The sequence below is a fragment of the Melanaphis sacchari genome, unplaced genomic scaffold (assembly GCF_002803265.2).
Source record: "Melanaphis sacchari strain LSU unplaced genomic scaffold, SCAv2.0 Contig23_pilon_pilon, whole genome shotgun sequence".
Taxonomy (NCBI): domain Eukaryota; kingdom Metazoa; phylum Arthropoda; class Insecta; order Hemiptera; family Aphididae; genus Melanaphis; species Melanaphis sacchari.
Genome location: NW_020271114.1, coordinates 391,419 through 402,958, shown reverse-complemented (window position 1 = coordinate 402,958; position 11,540 = coordinate 391,419). Strand labels below are relative to the sequence as shown.

Genomic DNA, 11,540 nt, shown 5'->3' with positions numbered 1-11,540 from the left:
ACCGCCACGGCGGCCTGCAAAGTCTATGCGCGTACTTGCCACTCGGGGATTTGCCCGCCGCTCGGACGCGGTACTATAATATCATTAAAATATCACGTCGCTGTGTGCAAAAACGCCGTCCGGTTGGCACGACTGGTGGCGTTTCGGCCCCGGATCAGCCAACCGCCGGGCGTCGGCGTCGGCGTCGTCGTCGTCGTCGTCGAAGGTGGCGGCGTCATCGGCGGCGGCAGCAGCGGCGTTCGGGGTCTCGCGGCGGCGCCCGTCAAACGCGCAGCAAACTTTATATTGTACGCTATCACCGTCGCGGCGCCGTCGTCGAACACGACATTAATAATATAATATTATTCGTCCGCCGGTGCACCCTGTGCCGTAGTATACGCGCGCGCGTTTATAAATACACACACACATATACACACGTACACTCGAGCGCGCGGAAGTTTGTAAACACGATTACATTATTATTATTGTTATTATTATTATTATTATTATTATTATTATTATTATTATTATTATTATTATATTAAATACAATATTATCATATTTCAAGTGTACAGCAATAACAGTCGCGTACACACGCACACTAATATTAATATTTATTTGTATAATCGTATATAAACAGCATACACACACACACACATACACACACACACCACGAGCAAGTGTATTGAATTATAACCGATATTGTTCCGCCGGAAGTATGAATGGCGCTAAATGCGCCGCGTGCCTAGCCGCCGTTCTGTTCGTACTTTTCGCGTTCGTCGTCAAAGGTATTTGTCAAATAGTAATATAAATCGAATTTTATTAATATTGATACGCACGACGTATTGATACGATATATTATAGGCGCATAGATTAATAAACGATCTAAAATAATCAAAGCCCATTTAAAATATTATGTGTATTACTGCTTATTAGAATGCTGCACACGATCGTTTATAGGTATATACAATATACCTACAATTTGCACGTAGTATAAATAAATAATATTGTATGATATAATATATTGTGTAGAAAAATATTGTGTATTGCGCACTATGCAAAGGTTATAGCAAAAACGTCTGGGATCTTAAACTTTTATTATTTACAGAGAACATACATATACGTAAATAGGATTTTATTTCAAGGGGAGGGTTAAAGGTTAATCACAAGCCCATTAGGGCGCCTCCTTCCACCAATCAATTATATTTTCCATTTACTCATAATTTTCCATAAGTGAAAATATTTTTAATTTTATGTTTAAAGGAATAATGTTTTATGTATACTTTTATTTATTATGTCGTTATTTACAAAAAAAAAAAAAATAATTAATATGAAAAAAAATTAATTTAATCAAAATCAGGTTGAAAAATTTATTATTTATTATATTATAAAAGATAACGGAAAAAATTTTCATATTTCAAACTACTTCAAATAAAAATTTAAAAAAAATGTATTGTGCCGTCACTACAACACTACAGTATGTACATATTATTTTAAAGAATATACATACAAAATCGTGTAATATTGATGTATCTATTTTATATTAAAAATAAGAAAAATAATATAATTAGAGAAGACGACGTATTTATAATATTGTATAATAACCTCCTAATAAAAGGTGGATGTGTATTAGTGCAGAATAGCGAAAAAACCGGATTTAACCTGTGCATATAGGTCGTAATAGTAAATAGTATCTAAAACTAACAGTCGGTCGTAAAGGACATAGTTATCTATTATTTTTGGAAACGCAGACACGGATTTATATATAAATGTATATACGTATTTATAGTATATGAAGTGTTTTAGAGACTAATATTTTGCGAACAAAATAGGTATATTTATATGGGTTACTGGTTGTCATTACAACGTTTCTCTCAGTAATAACAAATCGATTTTAACATATTACCAAAATATTATTACCATGACGATTTGGTGCCACACTTTGAAATAAACAAGACGTAATATCGCGGTATACCTACAATACCTACATGTGTTGATAGGTAATATAATATGTATTATATAATATAGATTAGATGTAAATTCCATATATATATATATTTGTTATTTGGGGGGGGGGGGGGGGGGGTTAACAATGTCGTGTGTATATAGGCTTATTTTACTATTATTATAATACGTGGGCATTATATGGGAGTACCTATAAGGTTTGGAATTGTATACTAATTAAAAAATTTAAAATCTATTCAAAATCCAACAAATTTATGAGAAGGTTTAAAGGCAACATTAAATATTATTTATATAAATAGCATTTTATAATGACTAAATTTTAACTACCCATTTAAATTGAAATATTGAGTTTTTTGTTAGTGGTGCTTACATAAATTACAGTAGGTATATAGTATGTAGAAGTAGTTGTAAATATTTGGGGTTATATAATAAGGAGGTAATTTCAAACTTAAATTAGTTATAAATATTTAGGTATATACATATATCTAATATTTTTGTTAACGCTAGGTATTACATAACACTCTAGTACTCTACGTAATGATGTATACAATAAAAACTAATGCATATTATTATTTATTATAAATGGAGGAAGTTAGTTGTACGATTTTTTTCATTTGATGTAAAACACTCATCGTTTCAGAAAATACAATAATTGTTGACAATATTTAATTTAAATAATTTGAAGTCATTACAAAACAATATTTTTTTATCGCTTAATTTTTTAAGTTTTTTATTCTTTTAAATGATAGCATATATTTTAATCGTATATTCCAAAGAGGAATATTATTCGAAGTATTTTGATTTATCAAAATCGAATTTCGGACTTGTAATTTATCAGTTATAATTTATTAGTATATAAAGTTTAGATGAGCGGAGAAGTGGACCAATATTTACCGGAACTCTGTAAATAGGCGTAAATTGGGGGAGGGGCTTAAGGGGACTTAGCCACCCAAAAATGTGTATAGCCCCCTACATTTTTCGACAAATTTCAGGTTTTTTACTTAAGTAAATTATAAAATGTACTATTTAGTTTCTAAGCAGGATATCCGATAGGTATGTATTTTATGAACGTTTAAGGTTCATGCGACATGGATAAATTATGTATTGTAAATTTATAATAAAATTAAAATGATTGAGCTATGTTAATATTATACAGCAATAACTTTTTCAATCTACATTTTGAAGAAAGTACTTGATTGTTATAAAGTAAATATAGCAATAATATTTTATAAGAACCATGTACTTTATATATAGATTAATATTTAATTTTATATTTCATATTTCTTTAGGATTTGTTAAGTATTTTTGTTAATTCATTGGTAGCTGAAATGGTCGTCGCTAAAAATTGTATAACCTAAACATATGATACTTCAAAAGAATTAACAACAAATAGCTTAAAGCTTATTTTTAGAACTGTGAATTTAATGCACTAAAAAACCTTAAAAAATACATTAAAAATATCAAAAAATACAATAAAATTAAAATATGCATTTAAAATGCAAAATATGAAATATGAAATGCTAAAAATTATAGTATAAAATACACTTAAAATGGTTTTTGATTTAATTTTTATATTTATATTGATATTATAGGATATTATAAATTTAGTACATTACATTTTACATGCATAAAAATGTGTTTATTTAATAAAAAAAAAAAAAAATATTTAAAATGTTGATTTAATTTTAATTTTATTTAATGCTATTCATCTAAAATATTTTTTTTAAATTTTTTTTTATGTATTTATTTTGTTATTAATAAGGTTTTTAAAGATATGTTAATTGACGAAATTTAATTAAGAATATCGGAAAATGCTATGCGCCGGATAAAAATGTGGTAACAAAATTTATATCACAAAATAGATTAAACCAGGTATCGATCATGTGTATAGAAAAAAGCAATATTTAAAATATTATTAAGGAGACTATTAAGAATTTTGCAGATAAATATAAATAACTAATGTTAAATTTATATAGGACAAAAAAATGTAATTAATCAATATATTAAAATATGTTTTTGTTAGATAAATAGTTTTGAAGTATTTATATACATCTTTTAAAATAAATGTTTTAATAAAATTGTAAAATTTATATGTAGGGGGTGCGGGGAGCGAAGCCCTTCACAGGTCTATTATATGTTTATAATTTTAGCCTCTCTCCTTCTAACAAGCCAAATTTACGCCTATAATCCTGTACCATTTATCCATTACCTCATCTTGTTTAAACTTTTAATATTTATAACTAGTTTAATTTTTAAAGTACTTGTATTTATCAGAAATTTTATTGTATAATATTTATATCGCATCGCCTTGAAAGTTATTGTGCCTTGTTTCAAGCAATGTAACAAAATGTAAATTTAGTTTTAAACTTTTAACAGATACAACCATTCTCCTAGATTTTACGGCGCCAAACATTATTGATCCAATATATTTATGAGTACGACCAAAAACTTAAATACCTAGTTTGATGTTTGATCGAGTATAATTTTATAATATATTTACTTAGTAAACTGGTTTATACTTTTATTGAAGTTCACCGTAAAGCCGTACAAATGTATTTTGTATATTTCACCTATACGAGGATCGGAATTCAATATTATAGGGGGCACTTCGACTATATTGTAATATAAGGTCTCTTATAAGCTTCAAATGACCTTAATTCTCGATTACCAGAAATATTAATCTTATATCACTAGTATTACTTTTTAATGAATCGTTTTAGTCAATTTTATAGTTTATTGTGAACGTTGATTAATGTCACATTTTACACTTTGAAACTTGAATATTAAAAATTATTGTATTAAATTTGAAATAATTTTATGACTTTAATAGGTAGTATTTTACAATATTATCAATAGTCCAATATTAATTACTAATTAGAAAAATAATAATTATTCACAATGTAGGTATTTACGCCACTCATCACGGTAAACATTATTATATATAACTAAATACGGTATACCTTTTGTTAATATTAATTATGTTGAATTGCATAACAATAATTTAACATTTAATGAACCAAAAGTAAAAGAATGGTTCTTTAAGCATGATTTTAGTAGCCCGATCTGACCATTAAATATTAGTGAACCATTTAACTAATTAGTTTTTTTATAAAACTCAGCAATAATACATTAAAAAGATAATGGTTTTATACAAATTTAAAAATTGAATTTGTATATCTTATAATGGTTCATCAAGATATTCAAAATAATTAACTTAATGTAGATATTAAGTAAGTTACCCATATTTTAATGGTAATTATTGTAATTTATAATTTAAATATTATGCAGAATGAATAGACAAATAGTGGAACATCGACTATATTTTCTATTTCAATATATACATAGTTATAAATTTTAATCAATTGAGATGGAATTAATTTATGAACTGCAAAAAGTTAATGATGGATAATGGATAGGTATACTTAAATATAGTTTTGTATTAGTTACAAAGTTAATATCTTTGTTTTAATTAGCATAAATAAAAACCTTAAGTAAGTACCTATATCATATAATAATATTCCCTGATAATTTTGAATTCATGTGAGACACAATAATTTGCAAACATTTTACCTGTAAAAAGGTTCATAAGTAAATTGAACCATATCCGTTAGTACAATAGTAAAGGTTATAAATATTAATTGTTTATCTTTTCATTCTGTAAAAACATAACTATAAAATTACCTATACTCAAATAATTTTTCAAAAAATATTTATTTGATTTTAATTTTGAATTTAATAAACCTAATAGTTAATTGATTAAGAATTAGCTATAGTCTATACTTACATATACTCTATAATAACTCAAAATAAATAACAAAATTTTATATTTTTTTTATTTTTTTAATGATTTATATTATATTAAGTATTCATTTCTTTTAAAGAAAAACTATTGTGCATTTAGATTTTACGTTTAACAAACATATATTTCATATTATTACCAAATGTGTATATAATATTAGGTACATAGTGAAAAAAGTGCACAATTATTTTAATTAGTTATGGGAATGTTCTTTTAGACATTATGGACGTATAATGATATAATTATACATTTAATCTCTAGTTCCTGGACTTAGATACATAGTATGATTATAAATTTCATCTATTATAATATGGTATGACGCTATGACACTATTGTTAACATGTACATTAGTACATTTATGTATTAAATATTAAAGTATCTATTATTTTATTAACTTACAAGTTATTAAAAAATTAATATACTATTTATGTAATAGGTTATAAATGTAGTAGTTATAACAAGTTAACAAAAATGTTGAATTATTATTGTAAGTATTATACTAATCCGAGAATAGTTTATATGCATATTTAATTATAGTACATCACATATTAGTTTCAGGTATATTAGGTAAAATAAACCAACTATATAATATCATTAATGTAATTAAATTTTAATAAATACCTATATATTATGTTTTTGATACCTTTTATTATATACTATACATGTAAAATATTTTTTTCTCATCTAAATTTTTTTGTAACGATCTGAGAATAATTTAGTAAAACTAGTATGTTGATTTAAGACTTCTATATTATAAAGAAAATATTAGGTACCCCTATTTAGTTCACTAAAAAGTAGTTTTTTCTTCAAAGTTTAAACTATTGAAGACACTTAGTATTTATTTATTATTAACTGAAAAAGAGTTTACGTAGAAGTTTGGTTATAAAATAAAAAATTCGATCGATGAATGCTTTCTGTAGTTTTACTATAATTTGTATATATTTGCTAGAGATATATCATAGAGATGTTACGCTAACAACACCTTAATAATTTTATTTGTAAGTTATTTATTTAATATGCAGGTAATTTATTATATATACTCAACCCCATTTTTTCATTTAATAAAATATCATCTATAACTTTGATTTTTATATTTTTTGAAATACTTAAAGACCATATTTTAAAATTCTATAAGTTTTTTTCTATTTTTTAAACAATACGTGTTGTGGCGATATAAACTTCTGTTTTTTTAAAAGAGAACTTCCTTTTTACTGTAAATTATTTAGTAGATATTTGTTTTAGTATACGATATAATTAACTAAAAATGTAAACAAGAAGTTTTTTTATAATTAAAATATATTTTATACTAAGAATGATAACTCTTAAAATAGTTTTAAAAAAACAATACATAATAGATTTAATATTGGATTTATTATTTATTATACTCGGAGAAATTTTATAAATTATTAATATTAATAGATTATAGATTTAAAAACTATATGCATTTTTAAACATAACTTTAAATTAAGTCTTATATCCATGAATATAGTTTTAAGTATATTATTTTCAAATGAAATATAGTTAATTGTAAAAAAAAGTAAACAGGTTAAAAATTTTTAAAACTGTAATAATATATTTTAATATAGTAATAATACTATAATTTTTTATTTATCCAAAAAATAAAAAAAATGTATATACCTATAGTTACACTAATATTTTAATTTTTAACATCCAATGAATTTAAACCTTCTATGCGTAAGTTATGATTTATGTTTTTAATAATATTAATTGGAAAGTCCCTTGAAAATATTTTTGTATTATATCCAACAAACTAATATTTCAAAGTTAATAAGTAAATATTTTAGTATAACTATCTAATATTAATTATAAATTAAATAATATGTTATTGAATATTTTTATGATTCACTGATATTTTAATTTCATAAATATTCAATTATTAATAAAACCAGAAAAAACCCTAAGGTTTTTCTAACAAAAATGTACTTGAATTATTTACATTATAAAATAAAACGTTAAAATCAAATAAACCCAACTAATATAATTAGAAATTATGAAAAATTTTTTAATGAATACATAAATCAATAATTTTACTCGTGACCACTGACCACGGAAACTGTTAAAGCCATTACATACAGGATGCGTTACCGCATATTTTCCTAAAAGTATAACATAGAAAAAATATTTACAGCAACCCGTCCGGCCTCCTGCGTAATGTGTTTAGATAAAATAGAAAGTAGACACTTTTTAATGTCCGTAAACCGTATATTAAGTTTTTTTATAAATAGTAAATATAATATGTATTTGTTTATGAATTAGGCGTAAAGAGTTAATTTTAAAATTTTGAACAATACAACTATACAAACAAATATTATTTTATTTACTATGAACAACGGAAACAATAATGCATTATTGTTTTAATATGCTTATATAATTTATTATAACAATCTATGGATTATAATCAATTAAAATCTACAATAATAATTAATACATTTTAAATAGGTTTAAAATGTTGATTATTTAAAAAAAATGGTACATTACCATTTATTTTCCGTGAAATGTACTTAAATATTAAAATTAATATAGGAATAGGATTTTAATATCTTTAAAAATCCAAAAAAAAAATTGTAAAAATAATTTTAAAATTTCAAGAATTTATGGTAGGTAACAAAGTATTACAACTTATGTTATGATTTATTGTAATTTTTTATTGATAAATATTATATATATATATATATATATATATAAATATATGAAATAATATGAATATATAAATATATTTTATGTTTGCAATAACTTAAGCATATAATAATTATTTTCATTGTGTGTAGGTTCAAAATCTATAATATGCTATAAGTGCAATTCTAAATTTGACCCGAGGTGCGGTGATCCATTCAATCCATACACCATCGGATTAGTTAATTGTAACCTAACAGACGTGCCTAGTCATTTGAAGGGAAAAGAACCAGTTATATGTCGAAAGACTGTCCAAAATAGTTAGTATACATACATATTAAGTTATAAATAAATTTATAATTCAAATATTAAAAATTATATTTTATTCATATAATTGTATTAACTTTGTTATCTTAAAATGTTATTATCTCTTATTTTTATACACCCATAATCATAAACTATTGATTAGATGTAATCGATATTTTAATTTTTTTAAACAGTTCACAAGAGTATTCGGATAGTGCGGGATTGCGGTTACGTAGAGGATCCTGTTCATGATAACCAGGATTGCTATAGTAGACTCGGGTCACATGACATTGATGTGACCCATTGCTCCTGTACTTCGGATATGTGCAACGGTTCTAGTATGGTCGTCTCCAATGGACCGTATTGGTATAGTGCGACCACCACAGCGATGGTATCTACTGTCGCCGTCACCATAATGGGGTTCTTCCTTAATATACACCATTTATAGACGAGATTTACGAGAACAAACTCGATCAAAGTTAAACGAGAGATACAATTAATAAAAAAAAGTCATTTTAAATAACAAACGCTTTATAACATAGCCCAAACAGACTATATATATTGAAGATGTCACTCGACGGCTGTATTGAGATAATAAGTTCACATTGTCTCTCTAATAATTTTTATAATTATCGTGCTTAGAGTGCGGGAAAGCATTACGAAATCGCCAAAAAACACGGAAACAGCGCATACACTTTTATAGTATAATAGGTATACGTATACATAATACATGTATCCACACACTGAATTGGTCTTTGATTTAATTCATATAAACATAAATTGAATATACAGTCTACGAGCGATATCTTCATATTTTATTATTATAAGAAAAAACAATAAATATATATTTTATTTTATTTCAGTCAAAATGCGTGTTTTTTAATAGCTCAATTAAATAAAAAGTTTTTCGCACCATAACATGTATAAGAATAATAAATTGTGAATTTATATCAACTCAGATAACTCTCATAATACTATTTTAATTAGACTTATCTTTATTTTTAAGATGAATTCAAACCGTTTATTAAACTGTTTATTTTCGTGTTACACAAAAATATCCGTTATGGTACATAAATTCACTTACAACACGCGAATTATATTTTTATATTACATTATTGTAGTTGTAATGTTAGAAAATTGTTTTGGCTAAACCGTATTTTTAATTAGAGAAAAGCCGAATTGGAAACCTACAATGAACTGTACCTACACGATAACAATCTTAACATGTGCATATGCAAAGCCCGATATTAGATTTTTACATAATGTTACTCATGTTAAGCATTTTAACTTTAAATAAACAATTAAAATAATATAATTTGTCATATACATGTATATTATTTATTAATATTAAACTGTTCTTTTTATTTTATGCCTAATTGAATATGAAATAGTGTGGATCATGTACTAGTAACATAAAGCATATTAAATATAAGAAATTAGATAGCCTTGTTATTTTGACAAAATTTGAAATAAATTGGTTTTTAGTGCCTACCGCATAAAATCTATAGAAATACAACATACGTATATTCAAGAATATAATACTACTTTATTGACAAACATTACAATGTTAATAATAGGTTTAATAATAAAATTATTTACTATAATGTAAATTAGCTACTATTCTGTCATAGTTTATTTTTCGATTCTAAACACATATGTAGAAGTACATTTATCAGCTAAATAACTAATATAAAATATAATTTAAAAACTTTAAAATAAATATTATTTAAATTAAAATGAATTAAGTTAAAAATGCTTGTTTTGATTCTACAATAAATAATCTACTATTGATTTTAAAAATTATTTATTATAGTAATCACCAGTCTCAATTTCGATTTCTAAGAATTAGTACATGATAAATGTTAACTTCTATGTCTAAGCTGGTTATTTAATGAAATATTTAATAATTTACATTTTTTTTTGTTAAACTAGCATATGATTATGATTGTGCACCTTGGCGTAGTGACTCGAATTGTTCGTTTATATTTTTTAATAAGACAAATTATGCATAATTTTATATTATAATAACATAATTTAACATAATAAATTATTATAATTTGTCTAACAAATGCATAATATATTAATATTTTATATGATAAAAACATTTATAACACATAATATGACTCACTATATGTGATTCAAAAATAAAGATTTTGAAAATTAAGATAATTTAAGTATTCTGAGTAGAAAAAAATCTGTCAACTTATACCACTAAGTACGTATACCTACGTACATTATTTCATGATGTGTGTTTTATAATGTTATTACAGCAATTTATTTTTCTATTAGGAAGTTTCCAAAAATAATATTTTTAAATTATAACAAAATAATGATCATCATTTAAATATGTAATTAATTTCAAACCATAGCTATTAAATTTGAAATTTTATAAATTATTTATTATAAAGTAATTATAATTTAAAAATTTTCATGATCTTGATGAGTTTTAAAAACAATTGATTCTTATATAAACTAATATAAGCAATATTTATATATAAAAAAAAAATACTTATGTATTTTTAATATTTCTATACAGATTAAGAACAATTTAAGTGAGATTTTGTATTCAATTTTTAAGATTTTTAACTGAGCAAAAATTTTTTCAAAAAAAATCGAAAATGTTGATTGTTTATGCAAATAATTCAAAAATAGTCAAAATATTTTGAAAAATATATACCATATGGCATATATTAAAAATGATAATTTATACATTTTTAAATATTTCAAGCTTTTACTGTTATTTGTTTTTAAATTATAACAAAATAAATAAATCAATTTTGTCGAAAACTGGTTTACCATAAATTCCCGTTTTTTCTTATTTTTTTTTTTTTACTATTAACCCCCAAAATACTAACTA

General features: G+C 24.2%; 1 protein-coding gene across 1 annotated transcript; it reads left to right on the top strand.

Annotated features, from left to right (window-relative positions):
* Positions 1–279: 279 nt before the first annotated feature.
* On the top strand, positions 280–10,005 carry LOC112594631 (protein quiver-like). Its single transcript, XM_025339525.1, has 3 exons — positions 280–767; positions 8,533–8,697; positions 8,878–10,005. Exons 1-3 carry the CDS (start codon positions 698–700, stop codon positions 9,129–9,131), a joined length of 489 nt encoding a protein of 162 aa, XP_025195310.1. The 5' UTR covers positions 280–697; the 3' UTR covers positions 9,132–10,005.
* The last annotated feature ends 1,535 nt before the right edge of the window (positions 10,006–11,540 follow it).

Bases quoted from the DNA above. Each gene is read 5' to 3' on its own strand.
- LOC112594631 (XM_025339525.1), top strand. From the start codon at position 698: ATGAATGGCGCTAAATGCGCCGCGTGCCTAGCCGCCGTTCTGTTCGTA. The intron at 768-8,532 runs GTATTTGTCAAA...CATTGTGTGTAG, and splicing joins TTTCGCGTTCGTCGTCAAAG to GTTCAAAATCTATAATATGC. The intron at 8,698-8,877 runs GTTAGTATACAT...TTTTTTAAACAG, and splicing joins TCGAAAGACTGTCCAAAATA to TTCACAAGAGTATTCGGATA.